The sequence below is a fragment of the Hippocampus guttulatus genome, chromosome 6 (assembly GCF_054856545.1).
Source record: "Hippocampus guttulatus isolate MCC_2025c chromosome 6, RoL_Hgut_1.0, whole genome shotgun sequence".
Lineage (NCBI taxonomy): Eukaryota > Metazoa > Chordata > Actinopteri > Syngnathiformes > Syngnathidae > Hippocampus > Hippocampus guttulatus.
In genome coordinates this window covers 21,094,138-21,111,806 of record NC_141266.1, presented here as the reverse complement: position 1 = coordinate 21,111,806, position 17,669 = coordinate 21,094,138, and the positions used below count along the sequence as shown (strand labels likewise).

General features: G+C 42.4%; 1 protein-coding gene across 7 annotated transcripts in view; it reads right to left on the bottom strand.

Annotated features, from left to right (window-relative positions):
- Positions 1–436: 436 nt before the first annotated feature.
- Positions 437–17,669, bottom strand: part of syngap1b (synaptic Ras GTPase activating protein 1b) — an 81,701-nt gene continuing 64,468 nt past the window's right edge. For 6 of the 7 annotated variants that reach the window (XM_086112656.1, XM_086112657.1, XM_086112660.1 and 3 more), the window contains 3 exons: positions 11,680–11,755; positions 8,925–8,986; positions 437–3,544 (listed from right to left, as the gene is read on the bottom strand). In XM_086112656.1, coding sequence (XP_085968782.1) covers positions 3,424–3,544; positions 8,925–8,986; positions 11,680–11,755 — 259 coding nt within the window. In that variant the 3' untranslated portion in view covers positions 437–3,423. Of the gene's footprint in view, positions 3,545–8,924; positions 8,987–11,679; positions 11,756–13,772; positions 16,216–17,669 lie in introns of those variants that run through there. The other variant, XM_086112659.1, reaches the window with a different exon arrangement.

The following is a 17,669-nucleotide window of genomic DNA, read 5'->3' as shown; positions in this document are numbered from 1 at the left end:
CGATAATATGGAAATGAATAATGTGCAATTCATGAACACAAAAGATAATAGGCTGGGTTTTTTTTCTTTAAATTTCAGTTTCACAACCGCTTCATAACTCTCTGTTACTATTTGTGTGTCCAAGCAGATGTTGTAAAACGTAGGCTACTCCTCATCGGCTTCCACTTTGTGTCTTGTTTCCTCTGGCAACGTGGCGATCGGAAAGAGAGATAAGTGAGATGCGAGCTTTAGCCCTAACCCGAACCCTTACGTCCAAACACAGTAATTGTTCCACCATTGTTGTGTTTGGATTGAAAAGGTTATGAAAATAAAACTAGAAAAAAAATCAAATTAAAAAAAAATCACTTTTTCAAATTAAAAACCTTCTTTGGCTATTCAAACGAAATAAAAACACTTGCTCAAGCAAAATAAATAAATCAATAAAAAGCACGCCAGGTTAAGAATTTAATAATTTATTTCATTTCTACCTCCAGATTCACCCGCCCGAAAAATATAAATTTCCGGTGTATTCAAAAGAAAATAAGAAAAGAAAAAAACCCCAAAACAACAAGGAAAGTAATCTCCAAAAGGATTACGACATGGTCATTATCAACTGCACATGCGCCGACCCCATCAATCAACAAAACCCAAGTATTATTATCATCCATATTATTCATATTATTGTTATTATTGTTATGACAGCAAGAAGGAAATCATCAGAACAGCCACATTCATGTACAGCACTCTTCCACAGCACTCTTCCAACAATATACACCAAAAAAAAAAAAAAAAAAAAAAAAAAAGGAAAAGAAAAATCCGTTCTGTCCCCTCCGCCCCAAAAAACCAACAAGAGTGGAGGCATAAGGGGCAAGGGTGTTCGGATTGGGGGTAGGATGCTTTTATATGGCTTGTCAAAAGGGAGGAAGGGGGCCAGGAATGAGTAAATAAGTAAATAGAAGATAAGGAGGCACGCTTAGTATTATGAAAGAAAAAAAAAAGCAACGTCACCAAAGGATCCCAAATAATGCGTCAATACATCAGAGTTGCCGGAATAAATATAGATCTCTGAACGACAACCCACAACCAATCAAGTGGAAGCCACAGCTGATTATGGACCGAACAAATCAAATCACCTGCTTGTATTTACAATCGCCCTTCGAAGAAACGCTAGGAAAAAAAGTCGCATTTTTGACAGTTGTTTTTTCTTTTCTCTCTCTGTGCATTTGTGTTGGAACGACCTCAATCGGTAGAAAGAGAAGAAAAACGTTGGAGAGACTAGAGGGAGGGTGGGGGGGAGAAAAATAACTGTACACTCTGCATCTTATTACAAACAAACATATACATAGCATATACTGTAGATATGTACATGTACACACACACATTCATTCCGGCTCAGGAATATCTCACGCTGAGGAATTCTCTTGTTCTGAGCAGTCTATGGGATTTCAGTTTCAGGGAAAAAATAAAATAAAATCCAAATTTCCGCCAGGAAAAACGTCCAAAGTCCATCGAGGTGGAGTATAAAATAGCAATCCTTTTGCTTGTAAACAGAGAGCTCCATGGCGACGGCGTCGTGTGCAAATTTTGGGGTGTCTTTGTTGATGAGGGACACACGCACACGCACACACACATATATCATTTTGTCCTTTTTTTGTTTGTTTGTTTGTTTTTTGTGTGTGCGTTGATGTGGGCAAGATTGTCTCCATTAAGAAAAAAGGTTAAAAAAAAAAAGATCAATCAATAAAGAGACTCTGGAAGATCTCAGACGACAAGTCCTCCTATTACTGTAAGAATAAATAAGATTGCTAGATAGAAATAGAAAACAGCGGATAAAAGTGTCGGAAAAGCCAATGAAATGGCAACCAATCCTCTGTGGATGATAATTTAAAAAGACTACGAGAGAGAGAGAGAGAGAGAGAGAGAGAGAAGGAAATAATAATCATCATCATCATAAAAAAATGCTTTTAAAGTACATCAGCTTGAACCCTCCTGTTAAGATCTGGCTAGGTCAATTTCACCTCAAAGTGTCTAAAAGGACAAAAGTCACATTTTATATGTTGAGAGCCAAGCATGAGACAGTTTACCAAAAAAAAAAAAAAAAAACCAACTCTTCCAAAACGTACTCAATCATCTCAAGAAGTCTAAAAACGAAACAGAAAAAAAAAACCCTTCACCAGTTTCTCCGATCTGCATGCAATTGAATGGACACGTCTGTCATAACACAACCCACAAACAAGTCTCAAGCAGCCATGACCACGAGTGAGCCGGAAGGCCGCCATTTTGATTCCAGGCACTCATTTGGGTTGAATTTCAAAGACCTGCACTTTTTGGCAAATTCCTTCCAGCTAATTGAGCCCCAATCGGACGCAGGTATGTTGCACAGGAAGGTGAGGTTAAATTACAAAATGTTGTGTTATTTTGTGCGTGTCTGTGTGTGTGAAAAAAAAAAATAGACCCCGATAGTGCTTCCACTTATCAATGCAATATTTGGTGGACAATTCTAACCCAACATAAAAAAAAAGTTTCAGAGACCCATGCCAGAACAGAATGGCCATTTTGGTTGAAAATCATCCATTTTGGGGACAAAGCCGACAACAAATGGGCCTGGAAAGAAAAAGATGAGCCCCTGACACCAGTTTCACTGACAGACACGGAAATGAGATGACATGTCTGTCAAAACAGGTCGCAGCAAAACATCTCAAAAACCAATTCCCCAAATTGAACAGGTAGTCTGTTGTTTTGGTTGGAACCAGCCATTTTGGTGGACAAAGGGGCCTGGAATGTTAAAAAGACAAGCCTCTGAACCAGTTTCAGCGATGGCCGTGAAGACGTCTTTATCATAACAGGACGCAACAAAAAGTCTCAAAAACCCATGCTCCAAATTGAACAGGGAGCCCACTGTTGTGATTTGAAACAGCCATTTTGCGGGAAAAAAACTAAATTAGGGGACCACGAAAGCTCGAGAAAAAAATTAGCCCTTGACACGTGTTTCCTCAACGGACATGACATTTGGTGGACATGTCTACCACAACAAGACCCACCAAAAACTCTCAAAGACCTCTGCCCGAGACAGGGAATCCACCATTTTGGGTTGAAGTAGCCATTTTGGTGACTCAATCTGAAATGTAATTTGTTGAACCTTTCATAATGGGTCCATTTGACCCGCAACATAACAGGAGGGTTAAGAGAGGTCAAGCACCTTGGAAATACAATACCCACAATGCACCTCCACTCTCTCGCCTTCAATCCTTTCTTGGATAGTCATGCACAAATGTCCTGTCCTCCCGTTGCCCAAAATAAATAAATAAATAAACGAATGAATAAATAAAGAAAGAAAGAAGAAGAAAGCGAGGACCACACTGCAGCTCCTCACATGGTCCGCTGGGGTTCCGGACCGTCCTTAGAGCACACAGACCGGGACCAGTGGCCCGCGTTCTCCCTTTGTCAACCAATGGCATCACGGGAAAGCGCCCGCGACATTTGGCCGTGCCAGCCCGCCGCGTGGCGCTGTTGGCGCATCAGCCAGTTAGCTTCCACACTGTCCTCCATGAAGCTTTGTGAGTGGCTGAAGAAAGACAGGTGGAGGGGGGGGGGGGGGGGGGGGTCACGCAGTCATTATATGAAGCATCCTACAACCCCAAAATCTCAAAACTACTCTATTGGGTTGGAGCTCCATTCTGAGGCTTGGTTACCTGAGTCACAAATTTTATTTACACTTAAATGTGCCATGTTATGGTATCGTTTTGGAGCCAAAAAACATTGGCAATTTGAACAGCTGTGATTTTTAACCAACGTGGGAGAAGCGGCTCAAAATTTGTTGGGGGGGGGGGGCAAGGGGGGCCGGGGCTGTACTTTTCAAAGACCAAAGACTAGTCACACGAGCTTATTTGTGGGAGTGACATGGATGGAACTAGCATGGGGATCGACATTTTCAATGTGTCACTCAATTTCAAACGAAGGAGAAAAATACTCCGTAGTCGTGTTTTTCTTTTGAATTTTACTCCATTTTAACTAACATTATCAATATTCATACTCAAAATTATGGGAGTGGGCACAAAAATTCAAATGAAGGAAATATACAATGCGGTTGTGCTTTAATTTTAGTTCATGTTTGATGACAACAGGATTTTTTTTTCTCTCGGGGGGGGGGGGCTAAGGGGGGCGGGGCTTGACCGAGATGTGGGGGAGTAGGGAAAAAACTCGATTTTCATGACTACATTTGCTTGAGAGGTTTTCTCATTTTAAAAAAAGTACACTACACACCACGAGCGTGAAACTGCCAATGTGCAGTAAGAATTTTTGACGAACTCTTCGCTAACGCGCCAGTAACTGAAAGAGTCACTCTGCCCCTCCCTGCCCTCACTAACACACACAGGGTACATCTGCACCGGAACAAGAATTGTACTCGAATAGAATGGCCACTTGTGAACATTTCAATGTTTTTAAACTTAGAAAGTAAATAAATATTAAAAATAAATAAATTGCTGGGGTGGGTGAACAGGAGCGACACCGATTTTAGATGGGGCTGTAGCACCCCCTAGCTCCGATGTAGTGTCATGCATGCGCCCACCCCCATTAACTGGAGCGCCCCCTAGAGTGTGAAGCTACAAACAACAAGTCAACCACAAGAACAAGTAACATGACTGAAACAGGACAGAAAAAAAAACAAGAGTTCATCCCTTTTTTGGGGGGGCCATTCAAGCCAATTCAAGTTGCAGCTGATAATGTTGCTTTTGAACAAAAGCAAAGCGTCCCAAAAAGCGTGAGAATACTTTGTAACACGTTAACCTTAATTAAATAAATGAAAAAGCTGACCTCAATATCCTAGACAGTGTTTCCGTGTGTAATTGAGAGTTTCTTTTTTGGAGGGAACCTACCCTTCAAAATTTGCTGTTTGGTGTTCAGGCCAAAGCCCCATCTAATATAAAAGTAGTGCCTCTGGCGCCATCTTGTTGCATTTTGATGCCAAGGAACTATGTTGAGGTGAGGAGCTTCATTTAATCTGACTGTAGCACTGTCTAAAACCGTATAAAAGTAGTGCTCTGCCGAGTTCATGTTACCAAAGAACTTGGCTAATTTCAGAACAGACAATAGCACTGTCTAGGATAAAAGCAAGGCTTGGCTGCCATATTGTTTCCAATTAACTAAATTGAACTAAGTTGAGGAATCTCATTTAGTCAAGCCGTAACATTGGCGGCGATCAAAGTAGTGCTTTGGCACCATATTGTCAATGACAGCCCCGTCATCAATGATTATCATTGAATGTAAACGACTGGATTTTTGCCAGGTTGGTGAGGTGACGCCATGCTGGTATGAAATAAAATTCTGCTTAGCGCCCCCTAAAGACTTGGGCCAGTACTGGCCAAAGTTAAACTAAATGGACAAACGCAGCAGATTTTGGGGGGGGGGGGGGGAAGCCAAACAAGACACATTTGACACAACTGGATTCACAAAGACACCGTAATGAAACAAAAAGCACACAGAGGACAGTGGGCCAGTCACGTAGACGCACACACACACACACACACGCACACACACGCACACGCCAATTGCACCATTTGTTGTTTAGCACCAGTTTGGGTTCTGATCATGAGAAGAGAAAATGCTCGGAAAAAGCAACACCCGTCAGCCAGCTGTCAATGAAACATACAAGTGGCGGGGGGGATTTTAGGGGATCTTACTGGCCAAGCCCAAGGCACCGTGGACCACTCGGGGGGGTGCAAGACCTCCTGCAGGGAAAGGTGTGTGTGTGTGTGTGTCGCTATCTTGTCCGGCAAGAGCGCAAAGTTGAAGAAAGCCCTTTGTTTTTTGTGTGTGTGTGTGTGCGTGTGCGTGCGTGTGTGGAAAAACCCCTTTCAAAGCATCTCTCTCTTTTTGATCTCTCTCTCGCTCTCAGTGTTGTGTTTAACCCCCCTGAGACCACCACCGGGGCCGTGCCAGGTGGTCCGGTCGCCATGGAGCTCTCGTTGGGAACTAGGGAGGGAGGTCGCGAGAAGAAGAAGAAGACGTGACGGCGAGGAGGTGTTGAGGGCCGCTTCCTCCTCCTCCTTCTTCTTCTTCTTCAAGGCTTTTCACACCGGGGTCTGCTGAACCCAAGGAGGAAAGCTGGGTCTCCTAGCCAGATAGACAGAGGTGGGGGGGGGGGGGGGGGGGGGGGCGCGAGGCGGGTGTGGGGGCGGGGGGTATGGGAGGGTGGACGTATAGAAGAAGAAGAAGCCATTCAATGACCGATGAGAGGGAGGCGAGCAGGCGGAGCGCACGGGGAGCAAGGACGAAAGGACGGAGGAGCGGAAAGTCAAAAGGGGAGCCATCGAGGGGTCGCAAACAAGCAGACAGGACGAGAGAGAGGAAGAGAGAGAGAGAGCCAAAGAGAGAGAGAGAAAGAGAGCAACAGAAAGAGAGAAAGAGAGAAAAGGAGTTACAAATGCTGATGGATGGGGAACAACACCCACAGCAACACAGCTTTGCAACTGGTCAAGGAAAAAAAAAAAACACGCACAACCAACAATTATTATGTTCCACTTGAGCCTCTCATCCCACAAAAAAATTGTACTTTCTAAATTGAAATGCATTTTTATTATTATTATCTAGTCAGCCTAGTTCCTTGAGTTGATTATGTAATTATTTGTTCTTTTCTAATCAAATTGAATTGAATTATATTTGTGAACCCCCCCCCCCCAGCCATTTTTTTAACCCTTTCGGGGTCAGCGGTTACTACAGCGAACAGCTTATCAGGTCATCAGGTTGCAGGTTATCATTATTTGTGCATGAGAGGCTTAACCAAAACTTCTGACTTCTTTTTTTTTTTTTTTTTTTGGTACTTTGAACGCCAATTCTGGCCCCTCTCGTTCTTTTTTTTTTTTTTTTTCCTGGAGGTTGATGAGATGATCGTTTGACCCTGAACTTGCTCAAGTGTTGTTCATGATCAAACCGCAGTCGTGCCGGTTATTGCAGGTGCTGAGTCCACTGGGAGTCGGTTAGCCTCTTTCGGTCACGTGACACTTTTGACGTGAGTCGGAGTCGCTCGCTAAGGCGAATATTGCCCAATGTGGCGTGTCCCCAAGATGAATGGAGATTGATGATTTGTTTGGTTGAATTCTTAATGCACAAACAGTAAACCCGGCGCTCTCTCGTGGTTCTGTTTCACGGTCCCTGAAGATTACAGATTTTTGTTTTGTTTTTCTGAGTTATTCCTGTTTTTCCTCTACTTTTTAAAAAAATGTTGGTTTTTTTTGTGTCATCCATCACTTTCACTCTTTATCAATATATTGCGTTTTTAAATGTGTTTGTATTCTTTTAAAATTGTGTTTAAGGGACCTTCAATCAAATGTAAGTGCAGAAAGCATTTAAAATGATGTATCTTGATCTAATTTTTTTTTTAAGTCACAAAAACCTGGCGTTTCAACAGGGGTGTGTAGACTTTTTTTTTTCTTTATCCGCTACATCCCACATTAAGACCTCAGGCCTTGTACGTGTCAATAAAACAGACGAATTTCTCTCTGGAAGATATATTCACCGTCATTTAAAAAAAAATGTGGTGGTGGTCGTTTAGAGGAAGACAGAAAAGTACTTGAAGGCGGCTTCACGATTGCTTCTGATACACAGCAGATGGTGGGAGAGGGGGGGGGGGACGTGGGGAGGGGTCGGGGGAGGGGTGGGGTGGTTTTGCGTACAGCGGAGAGAAGGACAAGCATCACAGTAAATCATCTGATGGGGTGTGGGTGCGTGTGCGCGTGTCAGGTTGCCTTCAACAACAACAAAAACGAGAGCAACTCAATGCAAAAAAAAAAAAAAAAACCTTTCCCTTCTCAATCAGAACCACACAAACCGTTTTTGGTCAACACAACAAATAGCGCTTTTAATGCACAATGTGTGTTCGGAGGTGGCGCACACATGTGTATTAAAGGCGAGGCGCCAAGCAGCTGGACAAAGACACGACTTACGCCCGCTCGCTTGGAATGTTTACGGAACATCCCGCCGGGGGGGGGAGATAACAACAAAACAAAACTTACCCATGTAAACTTCACACTCTGCGGGGAGAAGGGGGTGGGGGTAAGGTAGGGCGGGGCGCCGTTCTTTGTTTATTAGCACAAAATAGTTTTTATACGACTAGAAAAGTACAAATAGGTCACGTGACCACCCAACACACACACACACACACACGCGCACAAACATAAAATGATGTCAACAGGACACGTATAAAAGACGCAAGAAAAGGTGTGCACATCCATCAGTGTTCTCCAGGGAAGGTTCAGGTCGGATACGGAGATTTCCCATGATTCCCTTGTTTGACTTGGCAGCGTGAGTGAGATGAGCGGGAAGGAAGATGGCAATGAGAATTTCCACTTTGTCAGCTCAACATCAAATTCAATTGGCATGCTAGTTGCGGCGCGACTCTCGCATGACAGCGGAGACAATTAACAAAAGTTCATTTCATCGTTGACAGACAGCACACCGGTGCCCTGAGATACAAGCGCCTCAACCTAAGGAGTTTGCCCATATGCGAGCCGTTTTTGCTTTGACTTGCAAGCGTAAGCTTGAGCACTTCATGGTGGCGGTGAACTTTATTGAAGTGACTTGACACTTCAATAAGCGGCAGTTTGACCAATTTTATTTTCAAAAAAGATGCCTCAATCTCTTTTTTGCCACTTTTATGGTCACATTTAGAAATGTGGGGCAGGCTTTCATGACGCAGAGGGCAAGATCGGGACCCCAAAGGCGCCTTGTTTTGTTTTTTTTTGTTGTTTTTTTTGGTGAAACTGCGTTGCGGAATTTTCTACGATGCGACTTTTAGAGGGGAATGGCCTGGTAAATGGAAAGTGTGTGAGTGACTGAGCGACAGGGACACACACTGAGAATCGCGGGGAATGATGAAGTTAGCGAGCGAGAAAGAGAGAGACAAAGAGAAAGAGAGCAGGTGAGAGTTTGTCGGCTGGGGTTATTACCTGGACACTCGGGGTGGGACGGGGGCGAGACGAGGCTGCACTAGGATGGACTGACGCCTCCCCTAAGAGAAATCACCGTATCTCGTCAACAAGAGGATCAAATAGGAGGAGGACGAGGACGAGGTTGAGGAAGAGGAGAAAGGCGCAACGACAGCAACACCACGCACACACACGCTCACACACGCAGATGACATCATCAGTGCGGTGAAAGCAACACGACATCTCATGCAGCGCGCAACGGCAACATGCGCCCATCGTTGGAGGGGCAAAGGTATGGTCCACATGCTTTGCTTCGCGTTAAACCAGAACAAAACGACACCGCACAAAGAATGCCAGAAAATGGGAGGAATGACACTGAACTCGATCCCGATTGAAAAATCAACTCGGAATATGAATGCAAAGTGGTTGAAGTTCACTTTCATCTTGTCTGCTCATTTTGCCCAGTGAGAAGGCATTCACACCTGAAGTGGACCAACACGGAACAGGATCGTGTTTCAAATGGACTTTTAAGGTAAACACAAAGTGGTTCAGGTTCATGTTCACCTTGTGCTGGATCCCCGTTTCAAATCAACTTTCAACGTGAAGGTAAAATGGCCCCAATTCGCTTTAGTTTGATATTTCCACTGCACAAACTGAGATGCTATTTACATCCCAGAAATTAAAACGGATCCTGTTTGAAATTCGTTCAGAATGGGCACACCAAATTGGCCAGGCGAACATTCGTCCTCGCATTGACCAAGGCAGCACTTACACCTGAAGTAGGCCAGAAGCAGAACTGGATCCCGGTTTCAGTCGACTCACAATGTGAACGCAAAGTTTTCCAGGTTGCCTTTTACCTTGTATTGCTAATCTGTCCACTGAGGAGCCATTCATATATAAAGTGGACAAGAATGGAACAGGATCATGTTTCCTATTAACTTGAAATGTCAACAAAAAGTGCTTCACGTTCACTTTCACCAAGTCAAGTTCACTTTTGTGCAATACTTCCATCGCATGAACTGAGTTGGAATTTGTTCCCGAAGTGGCTCAGAAAAGGAACTGAATCCTGATACAAATCAAATCAAATGGTTGTAGTGACAGAGGCACCGTTCACATCTGAAGTAGACCAGCAAGGAAAACTGTATTGTGTTTCCAGTTTCACTTTTACCTTGAACTGGATCTTGATTCAAATCAACTCAAAATGTGAACGCAAAGTTGTCCATGTTGACTTTTATGTCATATTGACTCAGGAGCCATTCACACCTGAAATGGAACAGCATCGTGTTTCAACTCAAGTGTCCAGGTTCACTTGACTGCAAAACATTGTTTCAACTGAGGTCACCCAGAAATAGAACTGGATCCCGTATGAAATGAACTCACAATGTGAACACAAAGAGGTCCAGGTCCAATTTCTATCCTTCTATTGACAAATGCTGTTTCCAGTTTTTATTCAATCCTTGATACATTCTATGCTCTCAAGCAGCAGTTATCGTGGTTACTTACCTTCATTTGTATCTGCTCTCTGAGTACATCCAAGCGTGGATTCTACTTCTTCCTCGTTAAATGATCATGCTGCCTTGGGCAGGTGTGCAAAGTCTCTCCATTTGTGCTCCAGGGCAGTGAATGTATGTATACTGCTCCCCATGGCAATGACATCCTGAGCAACTGCAGCCCGGATAGTGGCCTTTTGGTGGGAGTCGGCCTTCAGCGCTCCCTGACCAAACATGACCGCACGGTGCCTTTTGAATGACTGCCTTTTCACATTTAATGTCCCTGCAAAGTGAAAGTAAACGCAACAACGAGGCACTCTACTAAACCAGCCATATCAGCCCGAGGTCCCCGTCAACACACTGGCTGTCAAGATGGATTCCTCCTCCTCGCGCTTCCACTATCTCTCTGGGACTTGCATGCACTCACAACTGACAACGAGGCACTCTAAAGCAGTCATATTGAACTAGCCATGCTCGCTAACCGCACGTCACAATTGTGTCAGATGACCTCTGATGCACCAATTGCGCCAGGGCAAAAAATAAATAAATAAAATAAATCGAAATCTGAAAAGGTGCGAAACAGATTTCCATGATATTTTTGAGTCCTCGGTCTTTCGTAAGTTTTAAGCAAACCATCTTCGATTATCGGGAATGTATTGACAAATTCGTCTCAGAATTCACTTTGCAGGTTCTTTAAAGTGCGCTTTTTCGTGGATGTCAACAGCATTTACCAGCCTCGGAAAAACTTCATGCTGCAGGATTTCCAAACAGCCTTCATTCCCAATGAATCATGTCACTTCTGTAAGGCCAAATTCATTCACAAATTAGGCGTGTAGAACAGAAGCCTGGATGGGCTCATCCACGTCCAGGCGGCCTAAAAAAAGTCGAGTGAGAATGTGCGAATCGGGCCCATCGAGGTTAGGGAGTGAATCATTCCCAACACAGCCACCGTGAAGAAGGGTCACGAAAGCGGCGAATGAAACGGGGGCGATGGAGAACCAGCACGTGCGAGTGCGTCAGCGTCGCTCGGTTGCAGAGTGTGCGAAGAAGTCGTTGGCGGAGTCATGCTCGGCGGCAAAAGGAGGAAAACAGCACAGGGTCCACCAAAACCACCACGGACCTCCACAGCGTCAGTGCACAAAGCCCAAATCCAGAGAGCACGCATGCTCAAAATGGACAAGAGCAGCCCACATTGGGAAAATCAGAAAAAGAAAAGAAAGACGAAGGACGAGGAGCGAGGAGAAGCAGAAGAAGAAGAGGTGGTTTTAAGGCGGAATGTCACAGACCTGATCTGGGAAAATCCTGGTTGTTTTTGGCTCAATGACGTGTCCTCCTCGTATCTCATCCTCCACGGCCACGAGTCTTGGTAGTAGAAGGGAGTGCAAGGGGGTTGGGAGAACAAAAAGGAGAGGCAGCATTATGACATGAGGGAAGAAAGAAAAAAACATTTGGATTTGAATTGGACAGCGCAGGTTCATTTTGGTGTTCTCCTGGACAAATGAAGGTTGAAGTGATTTTGAAACTCAACTCGACTGCCATTTGACATTCAACGGGAAAAGGGGCCCCGAACTGGAGCCGTTTCACCGCAAGCCGAGTGAACGACTGATTGGTCTGCAGGACGGTTGTTGCACTAACAAGCCAAGCAACGGCGACGACACAAAGCAAAAAAAAAAAAAAAAAAAAAAAAAAAAAAGTTCACTCGCCTTGATTCAACCTCTGTGGATTGGCATACTTGCATTACAATGCATTTCAAAGCCGAATCAGTTAAAGGCGGATTTTCACTGTTCGCGGACCGGCCCGGTCCTTCTTCCTCACAAATAACGGGGGTCTACTGTACAGTGATTTGGGAGTATTTAATAAATCATTTTAGCCTGGGGGTCCACAATATTAAAAAAAAAAAAAAAAATCCCTTCCTAGTGTTTAGGGAGTATGAAAGAATGAAGGAAAATCCTGGACAGATGAAGGACAGATTCTGAACATTGGTAGTCGGAGAGAGTTGAAGGGGGTCGGGATAAAAGAAGGAAAAGGGACAATTACAACATGTGAAATAAAAAAACAACAACAGATGAGCAGATTCATTGGGGGGGAAAAAACGTGCCAGGCGATGCCAATATTTTTCAAAGAACCAACTGTCGGGTTGCTGGATCTACAGCGTCCCCTGGGAATTGCTGCTCGTGGGGTAAAAAAACAAAAAAAAACAATCCTTCATCTTAATCATTTCATAGATCCCGCAAAGCTGATGGATGCACTTTTTTTTTTCCTCTCGTGGCTATTTCTCCGATTTTCCCAGGCCTGAAGATAATCCAAAGTGCCAGGGAAGGATTTGAATTTCAAGGGGGTGAGAGGGAGGTTAACACGAAAAGCCAATGGGAAAGTCTCATGGAGGCGTTTTCATCTGGGCAGAAAGTGACTGATTCACTTCCACCGTGTCTTCCCACCTCAAGTAGCTCAGAAAAACAACTGGAACCTGTTTCAAATCCAATTCAATGTACAAGAAAAGTGCACCCGTTTGACTTTCATCATGTGTTGCTATTCTATGCAATGCAAGTGAACCGAAACCAGAGCCAAATCTTGTTTCAAATCAACCCATGGTGTGAATGCAAAGTGGTCCTGGTTCAATTTCACCTCACAGGGACTGATTTCAGAGCTCAAGTGGGTCAGAAACTCAATGTTGTTTCAAATTCATTTTCAACATCAATGCAAATTGGGCTGGGTTGACTTTTGCCCTGTAATTGCCATTGTGCATCAGAAATAGAAATAGAAATGGATTCTTTTTGATGAGAATGGTGAATGAGAATGCCAAGTGGTTCTTTTTCACGTTTTCATTTAATTGCCGTCCTGAACTGACCATGCCCCCTTTTGGACCAGAAATAAAGTGTCTCATAATTTGCAATGTGAATACAAAGAGGTTCTGGCTCACTTTTACTTTGCATTGCCAAAATGAACAACCTGAAAGGAACCAGAAAGAAAACTGGATCCTGTTTCAAATCAATGTGCAATGTAAATGCAAAGTGCTATTGGTCCACTTTCAGCTTTTATTTCCTTTATATCGAGATTTGGAGATTTGGCAATTTTGTCTGGAAAAAATAAAATAAAATGAATCACTTAAGATTGAGAGTCACTATTTTTATGATCATATGTTCAATTTGAATCCGGCTCCAAATAAACGCGTTGTTACATGGCGACAGAGCTGAGGCAAATGAAAAGGCGCCGTCATTCACATTATTGCCACCTACAGGACTGGCATGGAATGGCATGTTGGGATTTTTCTGGCGTACTTTCCTTGGCGGAGGTCTGCATTTCTAATTCAGTCAGTCACACACACACACATTTATTCCAGTGAGGACGCACAAAGTAAAGAAAGCAAATAATCCACAGGTGAAGTTTCAAACATGAGCGTTTGGATGTTTTATTGGAGAAACAGTGTGTACAGCGTTGAGAGTTTTGCTTTGTACAAAAAAAAAAAATGGACAGAGAGAAAGAAAGAGAGACAGAAAGAAAGAAGTCATCAAGCAAGCACACAGAAAATGTCATTGAAAAACGTCGAAAAGACAATGAAGCGTATGGGGGACGTCTTGTTACATGAAGAGGGAGAAAGAGAGAAAAAAAAAGCTAAGTAAGCATTATGAGAACTTTTACTTCAAGTCTCTTCAGGTCATAATGTGGGAAATTGTTTGGCTGCATAGAAAAAAGACAAGAGGATGAAACAGATGCTTCATTCGGTACACCAGCGTCCCCATACTACTACAAAAAAAGAAAAACAACAACAAAAAACGCATAAAAGCGAGAGCTGTTTCTCCTCTTTTGCTATATGATGTGGTTGACTCATTCCAAAACATTCTGGCAGCATGAGAAACACTAAAACTCAATGAGCATGTACCTAATATTGTGGCCTGAGTAGAACCCCCTGGCTGTTGCTCAGGGCAATAACTGTCACACCTGCATATACTATATTCATATACTTTGTCTCTTCAATAAATATTCTCTACAGTACCCAGCCCCCCCCCAAAAAAAATTTCAAGTCCCCAAAAAACGGCAACAAATGAATACAACTTCTAGTCGGCCTCGTATAGATTATTGCGGCCAAAACCGTGCCGATGAAATAGTCTCGCTCTTGTAAATATTAATTCACATTTTATACAGTACTACTATTGTTATGTCGCTTGCATCGCACACATTAGATTTGAAAAACTAGATGAGATATTACTGCCATACGACAAAACATCCTCGCCAATACGACAACTCTTATTGAATATTAACTTCTATCATGTGATAAATAGCGGTATATTTCATTCATATTTCGACGTATAACTGCAAAGGTGCTCCTGGGAGCCTAGTGGTGATCCCTGTGGAACACAAGATGCTTTAAGGCCATGAGGAGAAGACATAAAAAAAATAAAAAAAAATCGGCAAGACAGTCAGCCAACACAAGCCTACTCCCTCAATTACGGCAAGAAAAACACGATGAAAAGGCTCAACTTCAAATTCCAAAGGCTGACTGAGAAATTGGAAAATATTTTGATATTCAAGTCAGATTTTTTGGGGTGTGAAAATTTGAGCAATTTTCAAGAAAAAAAAAGTTGATTTAAGAGACGTATTATTTGACTCATATGTCGGAAAGAAAATAGCAATCTAATAAAAATAAAGATAGACTTTTAGTGAGAACAATGTTTGTTTTTCGTGGGGGGAAAATCTCAAAATTAAAATTCGCGAGATTAATGGATTATTTTATCAAGTTTTTTAAAACTATTTTATTTTATCTCTATATTTGAGAGAAATATGCTCGTGGAATAAAGTCAGAATCTTTTAGAAAATAATATTTATATATTTATATGGATATATACATTAATATATATTTTGACAATAAAATGATTTATTGAGAAAAAAAATCTTGAAATTTACAATACTTCAGATTTTAGGGTTATTTTGGACGGTAAAATTGTATGAATAAAATTGACAAGATTAAACTGAAGGAAATGGATATAATGGATTTTAAAAATGATGATTTTTGAAAGATTTTTTTTTTTTCCGAAGCAGTTTGTCTCCTTTTATGGGTGTAGGGTGATGGGGGATAGAAAAGAGGCATCGCTTTCAGGCCAATTCACTTCCTCTTTTTCTTTTCCTCCTATGCCTTCAAGGTGGCAACCGCATCCCAGAAAGTTTTCAAATTCCACATTTAGGAAAAGACAAGTGCTGCCGCATTCTTTGGTTTGAAGGGTGTCAGTCGTCTTATTACAGAAAATGATAGAAATGGACTTTCATCAAGGAAAATCAGCAAAAACAACTCACAACAGCCGTGCGACTCCCAAAAAGTTGAGAAAAGTGTCTCCGCTGCAGTTACACATTCAAATTTTGTGCCTCAAAATTTTTGTTTTGTGAACACATTGTAGACAACTTTCTGAAAATAATTGGGTTTCAGTCCGATACGATTATTAATATTTTATTTTTTAATTAGCGGTAAATATTATGGGGAAGGTGAAACTTAAATGGAGCTGTGACGACCCAAGTGCATTTCAGCTTCATGGTCCGAATTCCCTCCAACACTGCAAAATTGCGCCCCCAACTTTTTGGGAGTGCTATAAGCGGTCCAATCAAAGCTCAAGAACAACAACCATTCCAAAAAAATGTGTCCAAACAATGTGTCTGGTCTCACGGCATCTGGTCATTTCCACAGGGAAGCGCTTTCCTCCTGTCTTTTTGTCACACGTGTAGCGACCGGTCGACGCTTTAAATCTCGCAGAGAGATCGGAACACGTTTTAAGGCGGAACACGCATGACCGTCCGTCCGTTCGTTCGTCTGTCGTCATTGGGCGTCTTCTTTCCTGGAGGGGATTATATGTCACATGTTCATTTCAAGCCAAAAACAAACAAATAAACAAATAAATAAAAACTCCCTCTTATAAAACTCACCCAAACAAAGGAAAATACACCAAAAATCAGGTTCTAGGTCACTCACCAGCACCAAAAGTAACAATTACGCACTCTCATACTCATTTAAAAAAAGCGTTCTGTTATCCTCAAGATCACCAAAAAACAACAAATGCATATTGATATTTAAGTATGTCAAAACAAACAGCAACCCCCCCCCCCCTCCCCCCCCAAAAAGACCTAACTCATTCCCTGCCATTGAAAAATCAATTTTAACTGGCCAGGCAGGAAGTGCATCAAAACCAAAAACTAAGTACAAACTTTAGTCCAGCAAACAACAACAACAAACATGCATTTTGGTGTACTAGACAACAAAAACAGACGATGTCTCAAGCGCACCAAAAAATAAAAAATAAAACGACAACAAAATAACGTTTCTGATCTACTCAGGCGCACAAAAACTCAGGTAACCCCTAAAAAAAACAATAAAAATTATTTACTTAAGCGCACATGAAACAGCAAAAAAATCCTGATATATACTTGAGTGCACCAAAAACAAGGCACTTTGATATGATCGTGTGCAAACACAAAAAACTGCAGCGTGGACTTTGTCCGTCGGGGGAACTTCATTTTGTTTTCCCGACATTCTCAGCTGTTTTTAGACATATCACACTAGGACGTGTGACCGCCAGCTCTGACAAAAGCCCAAACTGTCAGCAAGCTAGAGGGCTGAACAAAAACAACTCATTAAAGAAAGCAAAGTTCAAAACTAGCGTAAAAAGTACACAAGACAAATGCCACAACATGCTAAAAACTTGTTTGGGCATACTTAGCTCACCACAAAACAACAACAACAAAAAAGCGCACTTTGATAGACTCAAGCGCACCAAAAGATAACCACAAAAATGTCCTTGAGCACGTAAAAGACAGCAAAAAATTCTTTGACATACTCAAGTGCAAAAACCAACAACAAAAAAAGAATGCTCAATCAAACCAAAAGAATAACAATGCTACCCAACAGAAACGATTCCACTATTCACTCATACAAAGATACTCCAGTGCACTCCAAAAAACAGGTTCTGATCAATTCTGTTGCACCCAAAAACAACCACAACAATGCAATCTGATATCCTTGAGTCATGCAAAAGCACAAGAGTGTGTTCTGATACACTTAAGCGCACAAAAACAAAAAAAATTCATGTTTTTCGATACACACCAGTGTACTTCAAAACCAAGAAACAAAACAAATAGAACGCACTCGAACATCCTGCAGCGCACCAAAATCTGTCGGCTGATATAGAGTAGTTGAGCGTATGTAAGAAAACCCCCCCCCAAAAATGTGTTCCAGTGAATCGACGGGAGCACCAAAAGCGACAATGAGGCAGTGTGATCTAGTTCGGAGTTGGCG